This window comes from Gossypium hirsutum, chromosome D02 (assembly GCF_007990345.1).
Source record: "Gossypium hirsutum isolate 1008001.06 chromosome D02, Gossypium_hirsutum_v2.1, whole genome shotgun sequence".
Lineage (NCBI taxonomy): Eukaryota > Viridiplantae > Streptophyta > Magnoliopsida > Malvales > Malvaceae > Gossypium > Gossypium hirsutum.
Genome location: NC_053438.1, coordinates 69,552,322 through 69,577,714, shown reverse-complemented (window position 1 = coordinate 69,577,714; position 25,393 = coordinate 69,552,322). Strand labels below are relative to the sequence as shown.

Sequence of the window (25,393 nt, the reverse complement as noted above, 5' to 3'; positions counted from 1 at the left end):
GTCACTTAATTTTTCGGACCCAAAATGAAAGCTTTACAATTTCATCACTCAACTTTTGGGGTACTTTCATTTTAGTCACCCAAGCATTAAATCTCTAACGGCAATTGACTGTACATGCCACATCATGTTTACACTTTCATTTTGGTCGCACATAAAAATCTCTTTTTTTTTAATATTGTTAGGAGTAAAAGAAAATTAAGGATTAAAGTGAAAAAGCGGTAGAAAATAAAACAATGCATTAAAAATTGTCAAATTGTAATTTGTTTACCCTTGCCAAAAGTTCTAAATTTCTTTTTTTTTTTAAATATTAAAATATTAAATTTTAAGACACCAAAATCAATTAAATAAGTTATTGAAAAAAAATATCCCTTATAGTGTCAACCGATTTGTTATTATAATAATGAAATTAATTAAATTAATAATTTAATCTTCATCTTCATCTTCATCTGAAATTTAAAATTTTATTTTATGTTTCCAAATTAAAATCAACTCAGATAACTCGTCTTTAATAATTTCTCTACAAAACCCAAATTTCTTATGATTATATGATCTTGAATATTCTATATACTAAGCTAAAAGCAAAGATAAAATCCTTATAATTAATTAATTTATCTTCCATTTCAAACAAAATCCAATTTTTTTCATAACTTCTTTACCCAAACAAAAAACATTGCAATTAATTTAATTTAATTAATTGCAATGATTTTTCTTTACATTTATCTTAGCATGAAAAATTCGAGAGTATATAATCAAAGGAAGTTTAAGTTCTGTAAAAAATTAGTAAATATGAGCTATTTTAGTTGATCTCGTTAAGAATAAATTGGAAACATAAACTGAAATTCTAAACTTTATAAGGATAAAAAATTTTCAATAACTTATTTAATTAATTTTGATGTTTTGAAATTTAAAATTTTAATATTGAAAAAAGATTAGAACTTTCGGCAATGGGATAGACAAATACACTTTGATAATTTTTTTAATGTATTATTTTAGTTTCTACACTTTTTCACTTTAATCCTGTGAAAATGATATGACATGTACAGTCAACCGCTGTTAGAAATTTAACACTTAGGTGACTAAAATGAAAGCGGCTTAAAAGTTAGGTGACAAAATTTCAAGGATTTCGTTTTGGGTGATTAAAATGAAAGCACCCTAAAAGTTGGGTAACCAACTGGGTAGTTTACTCTTATAACTATGCAACTAGCATTTAACGCCTAAGTTGGCAATAGGTTGGTGGAAGGATCTAATTATTATGATATTGATAATTTGAGGACTCAATTAGAATGCTTTAAAATTTAAGAACGAATTCAAAATTTTTACTGTAGTTTGGGTATGTCGAAACCATTTTTATAAAACAAAAAAAAAAGTTTTAGGTTGTCGACTTTAAAAATAAAAATTGGGAGTCGCCACCAATCTTTTATTGAAGTGTGATTGGATCACCTAAAAAAACGACTTTGGTCTACGAGTTTTAGAAAAACAGATTCGGGAGTCAGTTCCGTACGAGGAAGGATTAGCACCCTCGTAACGCCCAAAATTGGTACCTAGTTAATTAATTAGTGTCTTAAGGTCGAGAATTTTTAAAAAACGTAATCCTTAGCAAAACTTAAAATTGTTAATTAATTAGTGTCTTAAAACGTAATCATTTCAGAGAAAGAAGATACCATACCCAATGCGTTAGGGCACAACATTCTAATTTTCCCCAAAATGAATTGGGCCAAAATACTTGTACAATAAAACTTTAAAAGAACATCCACTTATCCAAGATTTAAGAAATTACACCCAATACGTTAGGGCACAATTCCTTTAAAATCCCAAACTCAGAATATTTCCTTTATTATTTTAAAAAAATCTTCATTTTGAGAAATCAATGCATCACATCCAATACGTTAGGACACAACGTGTTGAATTCCCAATAATGAGTTTTTATTTTTTTGATTGAAGAGAAATGCTCGATTGTCGGATTTAACGAAGAAAATCGGAACCCAATACGTTAGGGCTCAATTCCCTTGAAAATCCTAAATACGAACATTATCTCAATTTTAAAAAATTTTCTATCTTTAAATTTGAGTAAAAAAATGATGTAACGTGATTTTATACATACAAATGCTACAATAATAATAATAACAATAATAAATACATCATCGACATAAAAATAATATAAGCAAATGAATAAACGAAAATAAAAAAGGGTAATCCATGACATGCAAAATATTAAATGTAAACACAATTATACAATGGATGGGATAGCAAACAAATAAATAAGGATCAAAAGATGTACACATGGAAATTATGAAGATTGAAAATATACATATAATTTACAAATAAAATTTTAGGTTATAGAATTTATATATAAATACAACACATAATATACTTATGAAAATAAAGAAAAAAATAATTATACATACATATATAAAATAATAAAAAATAAATATATTTTAAAAAAGGAAATAAAAGGGTGAGTATTTAATCACCTAAAAACGTAAATATATACATATATATATATATGAAAATATTCATAAAAAAGGAAAATATTCGTTTTAAAAAAATATATATGTGTACATATAAAAGGAAAAAAATAGAATAAAAATAATAATTACACTATTAATTAATAAAATAAATAAAAAGAATATAAAAAAATTAAATTGAATTGTAATTAAAATATATGGGAAAAATCCGCAAATAATTAAAAGTAAAAGGACTAATCTGAACGCACGAGTTACATAGAGGGGCTGGAAGGGAAATTTTTCCTTCTCCTCTAAAACGACGCCGTTCAAATGGATCTAATTGGAAATTAAAATAAATTAAAGGTCAAATTAAAAAAAATAAGGGCACTTATTTGAAAATATATAAAAAGGCGGAGGGGCTCAAAACGCAATTTTCCCCTCCGCATGAAAAACACGCGGAACCCTGGGCCCGGGTCGGGTCGACGCGCGGACCCTCTCCTCAATACGACGCCGTTTTCAATCGGCTACTTAAACCAAAGTTTAAAAAAAAAAATTCATTTCTCCGTTCTTTAAAAAAAAAACAAGAATTCCTTCCACAAAAAGCTCTCAACCTCCGGCACCGGCCTCCGATTGGTCAGTCATCGGCCCTTCGTTGGCCACCGCGTCGGCCGCTGATATCCGGCGCCGGCACCACCGTCTGCGGTGGCCGGAGAAAGGAAGAAAAAATTCCTTGTTAGCCTTCTTGACCTCATTTGCCCAGATCTGAGCATAAATCCCTCAAAACACCAACGAAAGTGCCCCAAAAGCACTGAAACCTTTCGACTTCCTATCGTCTTTCATCGGAGACGATACCCTCAGCCGTCCACGGTGATCTAGGGCTCAAAACAGAGGTTGTATCTCTCTTTTCCTTATTTATTAATAGTATATAAACAAATAATAAATAACAGATTATAAACAACCTTAGATTTTCGTTGTATCTCTGTTTGTGCTGTAAAAACGTATTTTATTATTGATCTCCCCCCATCCCCATTACAGTATGCTCGATGGCCTCTTATAGCCTTATGAAACAAATCTAAAAAGGAAAGAAATCTATTCTTGATTTGATTTACAAATATTGTTGATTCCTTTTCCATTTTCGTTTTTTTCTTGCTATGCAGGTAAATCCATGGGGATTCGGAGCTTGCGGCGCGAGATCCATCCCAGAAACCCTAGGGTTTCTGTCACTGCTTTTGGGCCCCCTAAGTTTCGGGTTTTGGGCCTTGTGACCTGTTATTTATTTTGGTTTGGGCCTTGCGGTCCACTTGTAATTCGGGATTTTAGACCCGGGCAGAATTGGGTATTTATAGGGTACATTCAATGGAATTAATCCTCTTTTTTTTAAATAATAATAATCTAGCTTTTATTTTATTTATTTATGTATATCATATATTCGCCTGTAATTGAGTTGGTGTCATCAATTCAATTGAGTAATGAGTAAAATACTATTATTTTACAATGTAAATTTTATTATTTAGAGTGTGTTTCTAATTTTTATTATTTTGATTTCAATTGAGTAATAAAAATATATGTTGAAATTTGAACTTGAGAAACAAAAGTTTTTAACATCTCTACTTCATCGTTTTAACTAAAAGTATAAGGCTTAGTTCATAATTTGGTCGCTAAAGTATATTTATTTTCACATTTTGGTACCTAAACGTTTTTGTCCCAATTTGGTAATTAAAGTATCAATCACTTCCCAATTTGGTACCTAAAGTATACTTTCGTTATATTTTTTAATCTATTTTTGGCAGACGTTAAAAAAAATCTTATATCCAATCACAAAGCACCATGTGGCGTCTTTATGTAAAAAAAATATTTTCTTTTACTAAATGTATATACACATTAAAATATATAAAAAGATGGAAATAAATACATAAAAAATTTCAGAAAAATATATAAAATCTAGAAAAAAAACATATAAATTATAAAAAAAGTTATAAAAATAAAAATTATAAAAAAATAAGATAATTGAAAATAAATTAGTTGAAATTAATAATATTATTTAAAAATGTAAAAGAAAATTGTAACAATTTTTTTTAAAAAAACTTCAAATAATTTTTTATAAAATTCTAAAATATATAATTCTAAAATTCTAAAAATTTATTTAAATTTCAATTTAACCAAAACACTTTTGACTTTGATTGATCGTTGATGGGCTGTGGACATGTGTTGACCGACCACACGACACTATTAGAATACATCATTTGTCTTTTTTATTGTTTTAATATTATATATTATATTGATTAAAAATGTAAAAAATAATATATAATGTATAAATAAAATTTATAATAATTTTTTTATAAAATTCAAAAATATATAATTATAAATTTTAGAAATTCAAAATCATATATAAAATTGAAAAATGTTATAAAAATTAAAACATGTATTTAAATTTCAAGTGATTGTAAAAAAAAAACTTGAAATTTAAATACCTTTTTAGAATTTAATAAAAAATATTTTAAACTTTTTTATTTTTGTACATTTTTTAAATAATTTTATTAATTTCAACTAATTTATTTTCAATTGTCTTATTTTTTGTAATTTTTATTTTTATAATCTTTTTTATAATTTATATGTTTTTTTCTAGATTATTTATATATTTTTCTAAATTTTTTATATATTTATTTCTATTTTATAATGTGTATATACATTTAATAAAAGAACATATTTGTTTTTTTACATAAAGGCACCACACGGCGCTTTGTAATTGGCAATAAGATTTTTGTTAACGTCCGTCAAAAAATGAACTAAAGAAATATTCGGATGCATACTTTTGATACCACATTGGGAAATGATTGATACTTTAAAAATCAAATTGGGACAAAAAAAGTTTAGATACCAAAATAACAAAATTTATATACTTCAACAACCAAATCATGAGTTAAGCCAAAATATAACAATAAATATAGTTACTACATAATTGTGAATGTGCCATAATCTAGCACTTGCCAATGACAATAAGTAAAACTATAAATATAATCACAATCGTAAACAATACATTTTTTTTGTAGAAAAGACAATACAAAGTGATTACATCAAACCCTCAAACTAAATCCACATGGAAGCATTGCAATAAGCTAACAATAAATTAACCACAGAGGATGGTGGCTCCTCAAACCACTATAGAAGTGCGAGCCCACTTACAGTACCTTTTGCCATATGATCAGTTACTTCATTCAAAGATTTTGGAATGAGATGAACCCTTACTTTCCAATTCCTACTTAGAAGCTAATGTACTAAGTGTAACTCCACTAATCTACTATCGGCATGCCATCCAACTAAAAGCAACTCGATCAAGAGTGCATTATCACATTCCAATTCAATCTACTTGAACCCCTTGTCTCATGCTTTGCTCAAACCTTCCAAAATTGCTCGAGCTTCAATCTTAAAGATAGATTCTTTGCCAATCCTTATTGAATAGCCACCCAACCAATTTGCATTAGAGTCCCTAAACACACCCCCAATAGAAGCAGTAGTGTTACCTGAAGCCAAAGCCCCATCAGTATTAAGTTTTATTCAGAATATCATTTACACAATTATGATCATTAGAAAAAAAAAACAAAGAGATTGTTGTTCTTACTAAGCAACCAACATAGTATGAAAAAAAGAAATAAATGTTGGTCATCTATCTCCCGTGTAATGGGAGTGCGCCTCCAACCCTGATGAATTTAGATTTGCATCCCCTACACATGAGGAAGAGCATTAATTTAGTAATTCAATAATTATTGAGTTGGTTTACATATGTGTATATATATATACAAGTTCCACACTTGATTCCCAATCAATGTGGGACCAATGCTTTTCATTTTTCTCAACATAATTCACAAGTAGCTTGCTTTGAGCATCAATTTATCATTCATCACTCAACTATTTTGAGCATATGATATACCGCTGTAAAAATCTCCTTGAGTCAAATATAAAACCATAATTTTATGATTCAACTCTCCACATATACCTTAAAGTTTTCAAAAATTACATTTTTTTCAGCAAAGAGTTCGCCAATCCACCTCCATACTACCACAACTTCATGTATTATGCAAGTTACATAATAACCATTCATTATTAAGAGGCAATAATAAAAACGTAAATTGAGCATGAACCTGCACCACACATCAACAAATTCCCAATCTCGAGTACCATACATAAGTGCCAGTGTTATTGTTAGTTAGCATCATATGCTAATGTTTAGAAAAATAGCACTGAGAAGGGACCACATAAGGAACCAAAACATCCATATATGATAGCAGAGTATTTAGTATGCATTGCATTCATCGACTTCGTCTCTTTGTTAATAAGTGAAGTCGCAAAATGCCAATTTCTCTCGCTTTTTCTTTTTCTGATTTAACCCCGTCCCAGCACGTCATTCAGTACGTCATCGAGCCACTCCTGTCGTAATTAGAAATTTCACCCGCAAAATTTAAGATTTTACATGTATAATTGCATTAATTTATCGATTTGAAAAAGTTGAAGTTATATCAAATTGGTAGATATAATTTTTATTTTGATTATTATATTTAAAATAAAATATGATATAAATTCAATTAATGATTTATAACATGTTAAAATAATTTTATATTTATATGTAATTGAGATGGTAAATTTGTATAAGTATGAAAAGAAAAGCATTTGAAAGCTACTAATAAATATATTACGAGTGAACCGGAAAAAAATGATAAATATTAAAATTATATATGAATTTTAATTTAATATATAATTAAATCACATATAAAATTTTGTTTGTTATTTAAATATGTATAAATGAAAATTTAATTTTTATTGAATTATGAATCATGGTTTCATTACAACATCGTTTAATATAAGGGCTTATGTCACGGGATTAAAATTTTAGCCTAGCAAATAGCGCGGTCTTAGGCGATTTTTTTGCTCCAAATCTATTTAAGTAAATCTAACTCTTGCAAAAATGAGAATTCTCACACAAATTCTCTAAGGCACCAATGTATAATAAAAACAAACTTGAACAAAAAAAATTAAAGGAAAGTAATGCATATAAGACGTTTGAGCAAATACCCTCAATATATTTTTTAACTCTGAAAGAATGAAGTGATTACAAACGAAGTAAGAGACCTCTATTTATAATTTGAGCTCTCTCAGATCCAATAGTACAAATTAGATTACATCAATGACCGAGATTAGTTTCCATCTACAATAAAAGAATCTTAAAAGATTTAAATTCTTTATCTTTTAGAATTTACAATAATTATGCTAATAAAATTGAATTCAAGTAGATGGGCCTTGAGTACCTTACAAATGATTGGTAAATCCTAACTGATGAAATGATCCCAAAGAAACATGAATTATTACACAAATAATCACGTCAATAACATTAAAAGTTAATATTGAAATCAATATTTTAAATAAAAAAACAATATAATTAAAAGTTTGAAAGTTAAAAAGGTGAAGTAATAAAAACAAAAAACAAAACGATCATTATGCCAAATAAATGCGCTGCTTGGAATTTGATTTGTCGACAACACGGCATGTATTCCTCGGTTAGCATAAATCACTATATAAGCGCACACTGCCATTTCTCTCTTCAAGAGACAATCAAAATCTTCCTCTTTTTTAAAGCATACAATGAGAACTGAGTCTCTGCTTCATGTCTTTCTTGTTTCATTTCCAGGCCAAGGCCATGTAAACCCTCATCTTAGACTCGGCAAGCGCCTCGCTTCCAAGGGTTTGTTTGTCACACTATCTACACCCAAAGGCTTCGCCCAAAAGATGGCTGAAGCCAACAACATCACTGACGACCACCCTATCCCAGTGGGCGACGGCTTTCTCCAGTTCGGATCGTTCGAGGATGGCTGGGACGACGACGACCCCAGACGCGCACACCTCGACCAATACATGCACCAACTGGAGCTCGCTGGCAAACCAGCGATTTCAGCGATGATCGAGAGATACGCCGAGCAAAACCGCCCCGTTTCTTGCTTAATCAACAACCCTTTCATTCCTTGGGCATCTGATGTTGCTGAAAGTCTCGGCATCCCTTCTGCAATGCTTTGGGTGCAGTCTTGCGCGTGTTTCGCCGCCTATTACCATTACAATCATGGGTTAGTGAAGTTTCCTACTGAAACTGATCCTGAAATTGATGTTCAGTTGCCGTCCATGCCGCTTCTCAAGCACGATGAAGTTCCTAGCTTTTTGCACCCTTCAACTCCTTTTGCTTTCTTGAGGACGGCCATTCTTGGTCAATTTAAGAAACTTGATAAGCAATTTTGTGTATTGATGGACACTTTCCAAGAACTCGAGCCTGAAATCGTTGAATACATGTCCAAGTTTTGCCTTATAAAGACCGTTGGTCCATTGTTCAAGTACCCCGAAGTACCAAACAACACGATCCGTTGTGACATCATGAAACCTGATGACTGCATCGAGTGGCTCGACTCCAAACCGGCCGCGTCAGTGATATATATCTCGTTTGGTACTGTTGTTTACTTGAAACAAGAACAAGTGGATGAAATAGCTGAAGCGCTGTTAGCCACTGGTATCTCATACTTGTGGGTGATGAAACCGCCGGCAAAGGAGTCTGGCCTTCCAATCCACACTTTGCCTGAAGGGTTCTTGGAGAAAGTGGGTGACAATGGCAAGGTCGTGCAATGGAGTCCACAAGATAAAGTGCTGATTCACCCTTCGGTTTCCTGCTTTGTGTCGCATTGCGGTTGGAACTCGACGATGGAGGCACTGTCATGTGGTGTGCCCATCGTTGCGTTCCCTCAATGGGGCGATCAAGTGACGAACGCTGTTTATTTGGTCGATGTGTTCAAGACCGGGGTGAGAATGGGCGGTGGAGAGGCAGAAAACAGGATAATTCCAAAGGAGGAGGTGGCGAAATGCTTTGTGGAAGCAACAGTGGGGCCGAAGGCAAAGGATTTGAAGCGCAACGCCTTGAAGTGGAAGGCGGCGGCGGAGGCAGCGATGGCAGGTGGCGGATCCTCTGATAGGAACATACAAGCCTTCATTAATGAGGTGAGAAGGAGATGCACAAGCACTGACAATGATGCAGCTACTATGAATTTTGTGAATAAGCACTCCCCGACAGAGGTGGAGATAGTTTAGCAGTGATATATGGATGTTTTGTAAGGTAATGTAATGATGATGGAAAATAATAGAAATAAATATAATTATGTAACTATAGCTTTTCCATTTACGTATAAACATGTTAAGTTATTTGAAAGTAAATTGTATGAGTTTAACTCTGTTAGGATTTGGTTTGAAAAAATTATTTATAGATAATTTAGTATTAGAGAATATTCAAAAAATTTATAAAACAATTTATAAGAAAAAAAAAGTGAAAATAAAAATCGAAACCAATCATTAATTTAAAAAAAAATAATGATTTCTTTAAGGTAAAAAATTTTAAAAATGATTTAAAAATTATAAAATAAGAAAAGTGTTTGTTTATTTTTTTTTAATTTTTTAATACTTTAATTAAAGTTAAGCTTTTTTTAATTAATTAAAGTTAAATTAGAGAAGATATTAAATATCAATGCGTGTATAATAATACTTTTACATTTTTAAAGGTAAATAATGCGATACCATTTTATCGGTACTTAAAAATTAAATATTTTAAAATCATCCTAACATAATTTATACCCTTTGCTAAATATATTAATTTATAAATGTGTCTAATATATATAATGATTTATATTTTTTTCATTCATATTTAAATCTTATTTCAAGTTTCTAAACATTATATATTTTTGCTAAATATATATTTTACTTACTGGTTAAGAGTTTGATTCCGGTCTAGCTCTAAATTTAATCGAAAACTAACATGATTATAAAATATCGAAAGATTTTGGACGACAAATTAATACGTTGGGTAGTAATTTCAATATATGTTAATAATGGCAAAAGTCATATTAACAAAGAAAGTATCATGAACCAACAAGTGTTGGGTGCAAATAGTGAGGTACATTGGATACCCTCAAGGAGAGACATAGGTTCAAACCTAATAATGGAGATATAGTAGTAATCACACTACTGAAAAGGTTTGTTTTCTCACTTGCTTCTAGTGATGAAACTTCTTACCAAACTTAATGGAGATTTTACCGGAAATTTTATTTAAAAACAATATCAAACTTCTTATCACTCAATCCAATAAAAATCGATTACCTATATAAATAAAATAAAATACAACTTCTAAAATTTTAAGTAAAAAGCATTACAAATCAATATCAGATGATTGAACCATCAATTTGTTCTGAATTTTTAATATTTTTAATTATGGTAAATTATCAAAATAGTGACTTTTGTTTACCTCATATTATATTTTAGTCACTTATGCTTGAAATATTGTTACATTTTAGTCACTTACGTTAATATGTTATAACATTTTAGTCACTGAGCCGTTGACTGCCTTTAACAGTGTAACGGTAAGTTGACGTGGCACGTTAAATCATCATTTTAAATAAAAATTTTAGGTTAAATTATACAGTTGGTCCCCATATTTTTCATTTTGAGCAGTTTAATTTTTCCATTTATATGTTTTTAACTTTTTTTTCTTTATTTTTCATTCTCTTCTGCTTCTCTATTTGTTTTCTTCATCTCTTTTAACGTAGTTTTTTTTATGTTTTTTATTTGTTAAAAATAGTCCCTATACTTTTATTTTTTGAACAATTTATTTTTTTCTTTTTCCCCTTTAGTTTTAACAAATGAAAAACATAGAAAAACTACATTAAAAGAGATGGAGAAAGGAGGAAAAGAGAGGAAGAAGCAGAAGAGAATGAAAAACAAAGGAAAAAAGGATAATTAAAACAACATAAAAGAAAAAAAATTAAATTGCTCAAAAAGAAAAAATATGGGGACCAATTGTATAATTTAACCTAAAATTTTTGTTTGAAATGATAATTTAACGAGCCACAACAATTAACGGCTCTGTAACTAAAATGCTACAACACGTTAACGTAAGTTACTAAAACATAACATTTCAAACATAAGTGACTAAAATGTAATCTGGGATAAACGAAAGTGACTATTTTGATAGTTTACCCCTTTAATTATTTATCAACCACTCAAATATATTACCATATCCTACAAATTTTAATCAAATTTCCATAATTATCCCTTTTCTTAGAAATTTCATTTCTATCTCAAAGTCACATACATCTTATTTCTCAATAGAAAGATACAAATATTAAAGATTTAAATAAAGCCCAACTATAAGACTATTTATGGCATATAACACCAAAATAATATCAAAACCTACAAAAACCAGACTACACCAAAAGGCATTGCAAACAAATAGTGCCCACATGCATGTAGAAAACCAACTCCTATAATGAAGACTTTAGGAGTTTACTTCAAACACCCAAATTACCTATAATTGTATAACATGAAGCACATCATCTTAAGTGAAAATTTGTTTAATAAAAAGAAAAAAAAACAACAACATCAAACCTGAGAGGTTTGTTAAAAAGTTTCCTCTTTCTATAATAAGAAACACAATTTTAAGCGGAAAATGTGTAGGCCTTAATATATCTTTGACATTTGTATCTTTGTTAATCCTTGACAAAGATAAAAAATTATGGACAGATTCTGTAATGTCAGATGATTTGGAACATTTAATAGTATAAAAATATTGAAGGGGCCTACTTCTATATTTGGGAGGGCCATAATGAGAAAATTGAAAAATCTTAGACCTTGAGGGGTCATGACCCCGTGGTCTCATAGTGGCTCCGCCACTATATATATGAGTAAAGTAAACAAACTTAAGTTTAAAGTAAAGGACATTATGCACTTAAACGAATTTAAATTTAAATGTATTCACTCGCTCGATAAGTAATCTAGCTCATAATTCACACCACATCACCGTCTCAATGGCCTAATTTGTTATATGCTCCAATATGCTCACATCTTACGTAGAGAAACCTTAAGAATCTATTATCATACATACGTAACATAACAGATACATAAATACGTCTTAAGAAGCTAATTGAAGTTGATAATTGAGCTTATATTTGTCATTTTATCCCACCTGAAGAAGGGAACACACATACACATAGTATCCAGAAACATCAACTATGTATCCTTTGGGAGAAAAAATTGGTTTGCACCCAGTCATTCCCCACGTCTCTTCGTTAATAAGTGAAGTTGAAAATGCCAATTTTCTCTCTTTTCCATTCTATGGCTTTAAAGAAGTAGGTAAGTATATTAATCTCATATTAAGAAAAGTTTAATGCAACCTGTAGTTTTTTTTTTTTTTTACGAATACCGCTTTTCTTCCTTTGTCTTAGAGGTGTTCATGGATCGAGCCCAACAAAAAATTTTAAGCTCGTTTGCTAGATCTGGGTTCGGCTCAAAAATGAGCCTAAAATTTTGTCTAAGCTCCGCCCGAATTAAAATGTTAAATTCAAGGCTCGAGACACCCGTATTAATTTTTTTATATAATTTTTTTAAAAATATAATACATCAAAAATATTAAAAGTATTAAAATAAATGTTTCCTAACAAATTAAAAACAAATTAAAAATATATATACTTAAATAACACTAAGATAAGCGCAACTTAACAAGCAAATGCCTCTAAAATAGTAACAAAATTAATAATAAAACAAGACTTATAACAAAATAATAACAAAATAGTAGCTAACATAATAGTGAAATGGTAGCAAAATAGTGAGAAAAAAAATAAGAAAATAACAACAAAACAGTAAAAAAAATATATATTTTTTGCATATTCGGTCCAGGCCGAGCTTAGAGCCAAAAAAGCCTTACTCAAGGCCTGATTCATTTTCTAAATGAGCCATATTTTTTTTGCCCAAGCCTATTTTTTGGGTCTACATTTTTACTCAAACCCTTCCACTTTTCGGGTTGGCCTTCAAGCTAGGCCGGGTGGCTCGACCCATGGACATGTCTATTTGTCCCCTAAATTGGCTTATTTCAATCCCTAACATTATTAGATGTTCTCAGTTCAATCTTTAACTTTATCAAAAGTTTTCAGTTCAGTCCTTTGGACGTTAAAAAAAAAAGATGTTGTGATATCCAACCAATCATAAAATTATCTATGGCCTACACTGATGATGCAATGATGCCATCATCCAAAAAAACCTAAAAAATTATAAAAATTTAAAAAATAAATAAATTATAAATATATATATTTTCGTCATTGTTAGCGTATCATAGCCGACAGTAGTAATTAATGCTCTCATTGCAAGTGCTCTTCGAAAAGGTAAACGGCTGGCTATGAAATGTGCTCCATTCCCATGAGTGGGGATCGAAATAAATAAATATAGTTGTTTAAAAAATTAAAAATATGCTAGAATTTTTTTAAAATGGTAAAAAATAATAAAATTATTAAATGAACTATAAGAAATTATAAAAATATTAGAAATTTGAAAATTATTGTAAATTTTATAAAAAAAATAGAAAATGTAAAAATGTAAAAATTACAAAAATATATAAATTTTAAAAAATATTAAAATATTATATCTTGAAATAAATCATTATGTGTGTGTGTATATATACACACACACTACCATTTCATTCCTCCATATATTGCTCAATAGATAATTGGCATCTTTCTCTTCTTTTAAGCGTAGAATGAGAACTGAGCCTCTGCTTCATGCGTTTCTTGTTTCATTTCCAGCCCAAGGCCATGTAAACCCTCTACTTAGACTCGGCAAGCGCCTTGCCTCCAAGGGTTTGCTTATCACACTATCTACCCCCAAAGTCTTCGGCAAACAGATGGCTAAAGCCAACAACATCACTGACGACCAGCTTATCCCTGTGGGCGATGGCTTTCTCCGATTTGAATCGTTCCAGGATGGTTGGGACGACGACGACCCGAGACGCGCACACCTCGACCAATACATGCACCAACTGGAGCTCGCAGGCAAACCAGCGATTTCAGCGATGATCAAGAGATACGCCGAGCAAAACCGTCCCGTTTCCTGCTTAATCAACAACCCTTACATTCCTTGGGCATCTGATGTTGCTGAAAGTCTCGGCATCCCTTCAGCAATGCTTTGGGTGCAGTCTTGCGCGTGTTTCGCCGCCTATTACCATTACAATCATGGGTTAGTGCCGTTTCCTACTGAAACTGATCCTGAAATTGATGTTCAGTTGCCGTCCATGCCACTTCTCAAGCACGATGAAGTTCCTAGCTATTTGCGCCCTTCAACTCCTTTTGCTTTCTTGAGGACCGCCATTCTTGGTCAATTTAAGAAACTTGATAAGCCATTTTGTGTATTAATAGACACTTTCCAGGAACTAGAACCTGAAATAGTTGAATACATGTCCAAATTTTGCCTTATAAAGACTGTTGGTCCATTGGTCAAATACCCGGAAGTACCAAACAGCACGATCCGTTGTGACATGATGAAACCCGACGACTGCATCGAGTGGCTCGACTCCAAACCGGCCTCCTCAGTGATATACATCTCGTTTGGTACCGTTGTTTACTTGAAACAAGAACAAGTGGATGAAATAGCTAAGGCGCTGTTAGCCACTGGTATCTCATTCTTGTGGGTAATGAAACCACCAGCAAAGGAGTTTGGCCTTCCATTCCACACTTTGCCTGAAGGGTTTTTGGAGAAAGTGGGTGACAATGGCAAGATCTTGCTATGGAGTCCGCAAGTGAAAGTGCTGACCCACCCTTCAATTTCCTGCTTCATGTCGCATTGCGGTTGGAACTCGGTGTTGGAGACGCTTTCATGTGGTGTGCCCATCATTGCGTTCCCTCAATGGGGCGATCAAGTGACAAATGCTGTTTACTTGGTCGATGTGTTCAAAACCGGCTTGAGAATGGGCCGTGGAAAGGGCAAAAAAGGGATAACTCCAAAAGAAGAGGTGGCAAAATGCTTTGTGGAAGCAACGTTAGGGCTGAAGGCAAAGGATTTGAAGAGCAACGCATTGAAGTGGAAACTAGCGGCGGAGGAAGCAATTGCAGACGGCGGTTCCTCTGACAGGAACATGCAAACTTTCATTGATGAGGTGAAAAACAGATGCAGAGCACAACAATGAATCACCTTGACGACATTGATGCTGATGCTATGAATTTTGTGAACAAGTACCTAATGCAGCAGCATCTACGGGGCTGCTAGTTACTTTAGCCGAACTTGAAGAGTTTGGGCACTGAAAGTCTAATGGGCCATAACATGAAAATCTTAATTCGAGATTTGTGATTATTTTCTCAATAATATTATATCCAAAGTTCAAATTTGCAGCTCCATTAGAAGTACAATATATTTTTGAAACTTTATACTATTTTCGTGACACGTTATGTAACAAACTAAATAAATTAAAAAAAACTAAATACTAGTATGCATACATCTAAAAACAAATAACTGTTATTAAATTCTTTCAAAAGAGCTATTAAGGCTCCGTTTGTTTCACTGAAAATGGTTTTTGAAAAAAATTTCTGGAAAATGACTTACTTTCTTAGAAAAGCTAATATTTTCTGGTGTTTGGATGAATTTATGTAAAATATTTTCTGTTGTTTGACAGATCTCCTGAAAATATTTCATGAAAATTGTTTTCAATGAAACAAACGTACATTTGAGATTTTATTATTTTTTCATTGTTTAATTGATTTTATTTCATAAAGCTTATTTATATTTTAATTAATCATGTTTTAGTTTTAATTAATCTTAATTTACTTAATTAAGCTTAATTGTTAATTTCGTACATTAGAGAATATATATAAATTTATGTTTAATTAAGTTTAAAGTGGTAAATATTTATTTTTAATATTATTTGGATGAGTAAGTTGAAAAATATTTAATTTGATAAAAAATTGAAGTAAGGACTAATTTGTAAATTTTGTAAATTTTCAATTTCTAAGGGTTTGAGTAGTGAAATTGAAACATTGATGTAGTGATTATGAAAGATGAAAATTTGGAAAGTTGAGCATAAAATAGTAATGTTTGAAACTATAGGGGTTAAATTGTAAAGATTTCAAAACTTGAGTTTTTGGACTAATTTACATTATTTGAGAATTTACAATTTTGAAAAATAGAATATGAAAGTTTAACTATTCAAAAATCAAGGACTTAATTTTGGAAATTTTGACAATTTTAGTTGTAAGGAGTAAATTATAAAATCTAGAAATTTTAAAAAATGGACTATTTTGCAAAACTGTACAAAACAAGGTTTAAGACTGAAGTGTAGAATAAGAAAATCTAGTTTTGAGGAATTAAATTGTAGACTAGAAAAAATTTAGATTTCAAGGACTAAATCATAAAAAATATAAAATTAGAATATAAGGGGCTTTTTCTTCGACAGTGCCTCTATTGCTCTGAAAGCTTCCCCTTTTTATTTCTTCTACGGTGAAGACAGTGAACAGAGCTTTATCAATTTGGAAAATGTCTTATAGAAAAAAATTGGTAAGACATTTTTCTTAAAAAAACCTTGATTTTACCCTCTTTTTTAAGAATGATTTCTTTGATAATTCATTTTTCACCAAATAAACACAGTAAGTAAAGCGGATATTTAATTTTGAGTAACTTTATTATTACCTTCAGAAACACTGCTCAAAGCATAAATATTAATAGCCGAAATTAAATATTTATTGTGGATAAACAATTGTTTTTGCGAACATCAAATGGGAAAGGGCCCTCCGTAACTACACATTATTATATATTTACACATACATGTTGATATATATGTACTCACGTGCGAAAATGGAAACGTCGAAAATTAATTGGAGTATTGATTTAGAGAAAGATATTGGATTGGTTAATTCAAAAATTGATATAGACTTAATTAAACTAACAACTTAACCAGTTAGACCACCAGTCTAAACTTTAGTTTTGACAGCGAAAATGTGGCAAACATTCCATTGCACCACAAGGAGTTATCAGTTATAACTAAACTATATATCCATACTATTATAATTTGTGATTGATCGAATTGGTTTTATTCATTAATCGAGTCTTGATTCAACTGTAAAATTACTAAAAGCCTATTCAGTTTTTAACGCAACAAATATTATTTCGAGAATATGTATATATTTTTTATATTTTGATAAATCTATATAAATACATACATGTTATAAGAATAAGGGGATTTAAACCTAAGACTTCATGATTTTTATAAGCTCGATTTTACCGTTTAAATCTAATAGCATGGTATGCAGCTGAAAAAAAATGGTTAAAATATGTTATTAGTCCTTATACTTTGATAAATTTTGAGATTTAGTCTATGTACTTTAAAAGTTAAAAAGAATTCTAATTAAATCATTATTATCATTGATAGTTACCATAAAAATTTGTCAATTGATCAACATATATGCCTTGTCATAATCACAAGAGAACAGCCTAATCAGCATATTAAATTGACAAATGCTAACAGAAAATATTTACATTTTTAATAATTGTACTGAGTTTTTTAAATAAATTTTTTTAAGTATAAGATTAAAATTAAAATTAAAATTTTATCAAACTACAATATATTTTTAACCCCCCCAAAAAAAGGCTGCCATGGTTGGTCGATCCACTTGTATTATTGTCGTTTGTTTATCATAGATGACTGAAGACCAAAATATATTGTCTAATATATGATGTTCCCATCCCTTTATTCTTGTTTTCCTATTTTTTTTTCTCAATTTTAATTAATTTAATTAATGTCCGATTAACCCGTAACACTAATTCAATAAAAAATTAAATTATATATATATTTACAAACTATAAATTATAACTTGAATATAAAAATTGTGTTTTTTTCTTATCCTCTCCAACATTTGAGCTAATTGATGATAGAAATTAATTTTTTAAAAGTGCATTATCAAAATCCGAATAATAAACGTGATAAACGTGATTCAAATACAAGCCACATTTAGGACAGGGAATATTTTGATCATCTTATATATATATATTAAAAAAGGGAAAAGTTGTTGGGTGTTGGTGTGGAAGCATTAATCATCCCAAATATTCTAATGCATGTTATTATTCTTTTCAAAGAAAAAGGCAACAAGAAAGAATGTTTCAAGAAATGTATATTTAAATGAAGCTTGAAAGGGTAAGAATGAGCTTTTAGGTACCAATGTGTCTTATATTTAAATCCCTGTAAGTATTATTTTAAATTTATTTCATGTTTAAATTAATATTTTATAAATTTTATATAAAAATAAAAAACCCTCGTTGTAATATTTATTATTTATAAAAAAATAAATCATTTTAAACTAAATTGATCAAAAAAGTTAGAGAGTCGAAATTAAATCATTTTTTTTGTGATAACTTATGATTTCATCACTTCAAAAAGGACTAAATAATAATCTTTTTATTTTGGAGGATCAAAGTATAATTTTACAAAAAATATCTTTTAATTTTATCATTTGTTAGGGGGATTACAATGTAATTATTCCATTTGAGGGAAGCCAAGCCCCTCTAAAATCGCCCCTATCTTATTGACCTGTGATACTAATTATTAAAGCCCTTAAATATCAAAATTAGGGCCACCCTTACATGACACCTGACAAATATCAAAATTAGAGACAGTTAACTTTAACGGTCGACTGTTAAAGATAACGGTTAAATGACTTTTTTAATACATTTTAAAATTTCAAGTATCCAATTTAGTGCAGAAAAAAATGACTTGATTTTTTTTTTAAAGTTTAAGAACCTTGTATACCCTTAAATCGAAAAATAATTACCTTAACAGGGAACGTGGGTAGGAACTATACTAATTATTATATAAAAGAAGTGTTGAAATTCAAAGAAAACCATTCCAGGCAGCAACTATTAGAAATATAGAAATAGTGGTGTTCTTACTTCTTATTGGGTGTATATAATTAAGGTATTTAATTTCACAAAAGCAAAAAAGAGATCACGTTCCATTTCATAAGCTTTTTATTATTATAATTTCCATTCCATTTTTGTATAAAAGATAGAAAGTAGAAGTTTTATCAAATGGGTCCTTTCTTTTAAAGAAGAGAAAAATTATTAAACTACACAAATAGTTCAAAAGTCAAAGTTATGACTTTGAATGTAGAGTTTAAACTTAAAAAGGTGTTTTTGGTAAAATGAAAAGATGGAAATAGATGAGCCAAAAGTGTGGAAAATGGGTGTATTACGTGCATTGGTTTGATGATTAGGGTGTTCACCGCCTCAAGTGTAGCTTGGGTTCGAGTCGTATTAGTCGCGATGCTGTTAGGGCTTTGCCCTCGTCTTGTAATTCACCAAAAAAAATAGAAGAGGAAATAATAAAGATGATCGTTTTATAATGCTTAATGATAAAATAATTATCCAAATTGGAATGAAAAAAAGAGAGAGAGAGAAACTAAATGAGTCCAATTGTAAAATTTTTCAAAGTACAAAATTGAGAAGTTAATTTATATATTTTAATTTTTAGAATTTGATACTCATATTTCATGAAAATTGTGACGGTAGTCAAGTTATTAACAAACACGTGAATTTGAAGGGTTATTTTTGCTAATTTGTTGCATATAAATTGCTAGACTACTTTATTTTTACTAATTTCTTGTATTTAAGTTATTCAATTGATGATTTCCAAATCAATGATTTAAAAGTAAAATTTAACAAAATTACCCTATTAGACTAACTTGTTCGTGTCATTAAGTACAAAGATTAAATTTTGAAAAATTAAAATGGATGGGCTAACTTCTCAAGCTTTATAAAGTAGGGGATGAAACTCATAATTAGATCAAAATAAGAGATATGTAAGTTTGCTAAGAGTTAAATCATTATTTGGGTCTAAACTTGATAAATTTTTCCACATTGGGGTTTAAACTTTTTTTTATCCAAGTTAAGCCCTAAACTTAACAATTGTTCTCACATTGGCCAACTAGGCAACTATTTCCATATTAGGGCTTAAACCTTTTTTGTCCAAATTAGCCCTTAGACTTGGCAATTGTTCCCACATTAGGTCTGAACTCTAAGGTTTTCAAGCACTAAGTTGGAAAAAAAAAGTACAAGCCCCAATGTGGAAACAATTTCCGTTCAAGGCCTAACTTGAACAAAAAAAAGTTAAAGCTTCAATGTGAGAGAAATATTACCAAGTTCAAGCCCCAAAAAATTATTCAACCCTTTTTTAAATACAATTCCTACTACTGCTCAGAAACCCCAACCCTTAAATAAAAAAATAATACTTGCATGCTTTCATAAAAAGGGATAATATATGTTTAATCAGACTTGAACCCACATCTTCCTGGTAGTTACAACAACAACGATGCCAATTGAGGGTAAAAGTACCACAAAACCCCCTATACTATACCTTAGATTACATTTTAGCCCCTCTATTGAAAAAAAAAGGACAAATTAGCCCACCTACGTTAGATTAGAGGTGATCATGGGCTGAATCGGGCTGGGCCATAACAAAAATCCAGGCTCATTTGATAGGCTCGGGCTCAACCAGAAAAATGAGCCTAAATTTTTGTCCTAGCCCAGATAAAAAGAAGCTAAAACCCGAGCTCGATTTGCCCATATTAAATTTTTTATATAAAAATAAATTTAAAAATATAATACATCAAATACACTAAAAACATTAAAATAAATGTTTCCCAACAAATTAAAAATACATTAAAAAAGTTTTTATGCTTAAATAACAAGCAAATGCCTCTAAAATAGTAGCAAAATTAACAATAAACAAGAGTTATACAATATCCAAATAATAACAACAAAATAGTAGCAATATAATAGTGAAATGACAGCAAAACAGTGAAAAAAGCTAACCTGAGGCGCAGCTCATTTTCTAAACGAGCCTTTTTTGCCCAATTCCATTTTTTGGGTCTATATTTTTGCCCACACCCTCCCACTTTTCGGGGGACCCGACTCATGATAAGGTTTATGTTAGATGAGTGAGCAAAACAACCCTCCATTAAAATTTGATGTATATATAAGGTATAATAACAAATTTAGCCTTCAACCTTTATACATTTATTTAATTTGACCCCTACTCTTTTATTGGAAGTAAATTAGAATTTTTTTTTAACTTATAAGGCTAAAGAGTCAAAAAGGCCTTGGTAACAAATTAAAAAAATCAATTAATCCCTTTTAAAAATTTAAAATTATTAAAAAAATCATAAAATTATTAACAAAATTTATAAAAGAAACTTATAATAATTTTAAATTTTTAAAATTCTTATTAAAAAGAAAACAATATTTATCCATTAAAATCTAATGGTGATTTTGAAAAAAAAAATTGTTAGGTCATTATTATTATGTTTTAATAAAAAAATTATAATTTTAAATTTTTTTATAAATTTTTTTAATAATTTTCATGATATTTCAAATAATTTTTAAATTTTAAAAGGGCTTAATTGATTTTTTTTAGATTTGTTATTAAGGTCTTTTTGACCCTTTAACTATATTAATTTCAAAATTTTCTAATAAAGTAAGAGTCAAATTAAATAAATATGTAAAGATTGAAGACTAAATTTATTATTATACCTTATATATAAAAAATAAAAAGTTAAATTTTAATTATAAAAAAATATTTATGTATAACAGTGTTACATTAACTATCATTAAATATTTAAGTAACATACTGGTACTAACTTTTATGAACTTATATTATAAAAAGGTACCCTTGACAACACACAAGATGATAAAAAAATGATTGCATACGTTTACGATTTCAAAAAATAGTATTGATTATCTACACATGCGTGACATGTGCTTGATATAATTTGTATTTATATATGTGTGCAAGATTGAGAAACACTGAATATCTTAATATTTGTGCAAACCATCATAATATATTAATATGGGCAAATCCAAAATTAAGAGAGGATTAGAAATTCAAACACTACATTCGATAAAAAAAATCCATTTACATTACGTAACATATATCTTGTAGCAAGCAAGCATGGACTGATTTCTCAATTTCTAGAGGGATGAAATTCAGATAAAAAAAAGAGACTGATTTGTTCTTTCATTTAAGGTATATGGATTAATTTGCGTATTTTTAATAGAGGAGTAAAATGCAATTCAATTCTTAATATAGGGACTTTCATGATAATTTTATCTATATATATATCGTGTTGCAAGCATGGAAAAAAATTAACAATTTTTTTTCAACTCTATGACTTGCCCTCTTAGGATAAAAAAAAATACACCATTATGAAGGTGCTTAGTCCTTAGGGCATGCATGAACATATGGCTGCTAGGGTTACCTAATATGATCCCCTTCATCAATACTAAAAACTTAGCTACTTCATTGAACCTTGTGACCCAATGACCTGTGATGGGAAAATAGTATTTAACACGAAAGATGTCAGCTTCCGCCAATGGTCGGCTCTGCAGCAGCTAGTTATCGGAGTAGCTATGTTTATACTAAAGCCCTTTATATCTGAATTCGAAAGAGAAGAAGAAGAAGCCCTTTGATGATCTTTTAAGAACCTTCAGCCTCAACATTCAAAGAGTTTGAGGCGAATAGAAAAAACCTAGAAGAATAATATATATATGTATTTAATTGTGCTGGAATCCACATTCTCTTTTGTAGTTACAAAGATGGGCAGAGAAATGTATGTTAATAACATATTATCTATCTTTATACTTTTTTTAAATTTTTTTTATTTTAATATGTACGTGTATATATTCTTTCATGTTTAAATTTGAATAAATGATTTATTAAATAAATAAATAAAAAAGAGTGCAAAACGATTTTTTTATGTAATGCCTTTTTTTTACTTATAATTCCTTCCCAACATTTAAATGGAAGGAAATGTACACTTAAATACGCTTGAACTTATACGCTCCTCTGATTGCTACAATTGCAACAATGCTTGAACTTATACGCTCCTCTGATTGCTACAATTGCAACAATGTCAACCAGGCTAAAGAGTACAAAGAAAAACTATAAGGATAGAGAATGATATTAATTAAAGATATATATATATATATAATCATCCACAGTATAAATAATTCATTGATAAAATATTGGACCTTCAATAATGATAATCTTCAATCAATCTTAGGCAGCAAGAAGTACCACAAAAATTGTAATTTGTATTTATATAAGCGATCATAATATGGGCAATCCAAAATTAAGTAAGAGAGGAATAGAAGTTCAAACACTACATTCATTTGTCTGAAAAAAAAATCATTTACATTACATAAACATTAAATATATTACATATTTATATCTTGTAGCAAGCATAGCAAAAATGCTAAAAGAAATTTAAAAAGAAAACTTAAAAAAAAAAATCAACTCTATGACTTGCCCTTTCTTAGGACAGAACAAACACACACACACACACCATCATGAAGGTGCTGAGTCCTTAGCGCATGCATGAACATGGCTGCTAGGGTTACCTCGTACGATCTCCTTCATCAAATATTAAAAGCTAGCTACCTGACTGAACCTTGTGACCCAGTGACCTTGGCGATGGGAAAATAATGTTTAACACGAAACACATCGGCTTCCGTCAATGACCGGCTCCACGACGGCTAGGACCGGAGTAAGCTATGCTTATACTAAAACGCTTTATATAGGAAATTGAAGAAAAAGAAGAAGATGAAACCCCTTGATGATCTTGTAAGAACCTTGATCCCTCAACATGCAAAGAATTTGAGAGCAATAGAAAAAATATGAAGATGAAAAGGAGATTAATAACTTGGATCATATTGCTAGAACCCATTTTTCTTCTCTTTCAATTTGGTTCAAAATTTGAGATATATGGGTTACAATAGAGTTACACACAAATATATATATATATAAAGGTGGTGTGGGGGGATTTTGGTACCCAATCGCATATTTGACTTTTGTAAAATTGTAAAGTTGAAAAGAGTAATAAATTTTGAGGGAGTTGAAAATGGTGGGTTTTTGAAAACGTAAAAACCACGGTTTTGACTTAGTGATATGAAATATATGAATAAGTCAATATGTTGGAAAGAAAGGAATTAAAATTAAAATGTTGGTGAGCGAATATTAACTCATAGACTTTAGTCACTACTAAGTTTGACCTCGATTTAAGTTGGAGTTAAATCATATTCAAGTTGAGTTGTATTAATTTGTTAGGTGAGTGTTGATCGAGTCTTAGTTCTATTGGTATAAATATTATTATTACTGCAGAGTGACATGGGTTTAAGTATATTGAAGCGCATTATTCTTCTATTTTTGAGTTGGGGAGAGGAGGCTGTGAGTAGTTGGAAGTAGTAATTTTATTATTTTAGTGTTGAATTGCTTTTTTCTTTTTGAAGATTAATAATTTGGTCCTTTAAATCAACTCTTTCGGCTTTATCGTGATGGACTTTGCTCATTTCGCCTCCACTTCCTTACTCAAAAACATTCAAACATCTAAAATCAACAAATAAAATATTAAAAAATGGGGTTTAAACATGTAGGAGAGAATAATCGCTTTTTTGACAAATTCAAGTGTTGGAACTTTATGGTGAGGGACGTAAAAGGTCGAATTTGTCACCTAATCCTCGTTCGAAACATCCCATTCAGATTTAGTCCAAAATCTCTCACAAATGTAAACGAGATCATCCAAATGTAAAGCTATATATGTGAACCCTTTTTTTCAAGGGGAATTCTTTCTCGGTCTAAAGTGGATGGGTGTGAAAATCTTTTTTCTTTTCTTTTTTTATTTCAATACACTAATTATCATCATTTAAATGTGTAGGACTCATCCATAAATTAGCAAAGTGATCATATTTGTAAATGGTGATTAAAGTTGTATTAGATAATAATATATGGCTAAACTTAGAAAAGAATTGCAACATTTAATTGTAGCTTCAAATTTTTACAGGAGCTAGCATTTAGTATATGAAGATATTTATACTTCTTTTCACATACGAAAAATATGAAATTCAGACTCATATGATAAGTTAAGGTCCTGAAAGAATCACTAATGAAATACCGCACCTAGAAGCCCATTTACTCTGCAATTTAGACAAAAATAAAATTGTGATGCTGGGATCTTGGGTGGAGATGGGCGATATTTTAGTAGATAAATTAACGCCTTAGGTGGCGAAAGAATCATCGTATA

At 30.1% G+C, this 25,393-nt stretch overlaps 2 protein-coding genes across 2 annotated transcripts; both read left to right on the top strand.

Annotated features, from left to right (window-relative positions):
- Positions 1-8,026: 8,026 nt before the first annotated feature.
- LOC107908872 (gallate 1-beta-glucosyltransferase) lies at positions 8,027-9,683 on the top strand. Its single transcript, XM_016836156.2, has one exon. The coding sequence runs from the start codon at positions 8,079-8,081 to the stop codon at positions 9,558-9,560; it is 1,482 nt and encodes a 493-aa protein (XP_016691645.2). The 5' UTR covers positions 8,027-8,078; the 3' UTR covers positions 9,561-9,683.
- A 4,330-nt stretch (positions 9,684-14,013) lies between these two features.
- On the top strand, positions 14,014-15,667 carry LOC107908870 (limonoid UDP-glucosyltransferase). The gene has a single exon (XM_016836155.2). The coding sequence runs from the start codon at positions 14,044-14,046 to the stop codon at positions 15,463-15,465; it is 1,422 nt and encodes a 473-aa protein (XP_016691644.1). The 5' UTR covers positions 14,014-14,043; the 3' UTR covers positions 15,466-15,667.
- Positions 15,668-25,393: the final 9,726 nt, after the last annotated feature.

Bases quoted from the DNA above. Each gene is read 5' to 3' on its own strand.
- LOC107908872 (XM_016836156.2), top strand. From the start codon at position 8,079: ATGAGAACTGAGTCTCTGCTTCATGTCTTTCTTGTTTCATTTCCAGGC.
- LOC107908870 (XM_016836155.2), top strand. From the start codon at position 14,044: ATGAGAACTGAGCCTCTGCTTCATGCGTTTCTTGTTTCATTTCCAGCC.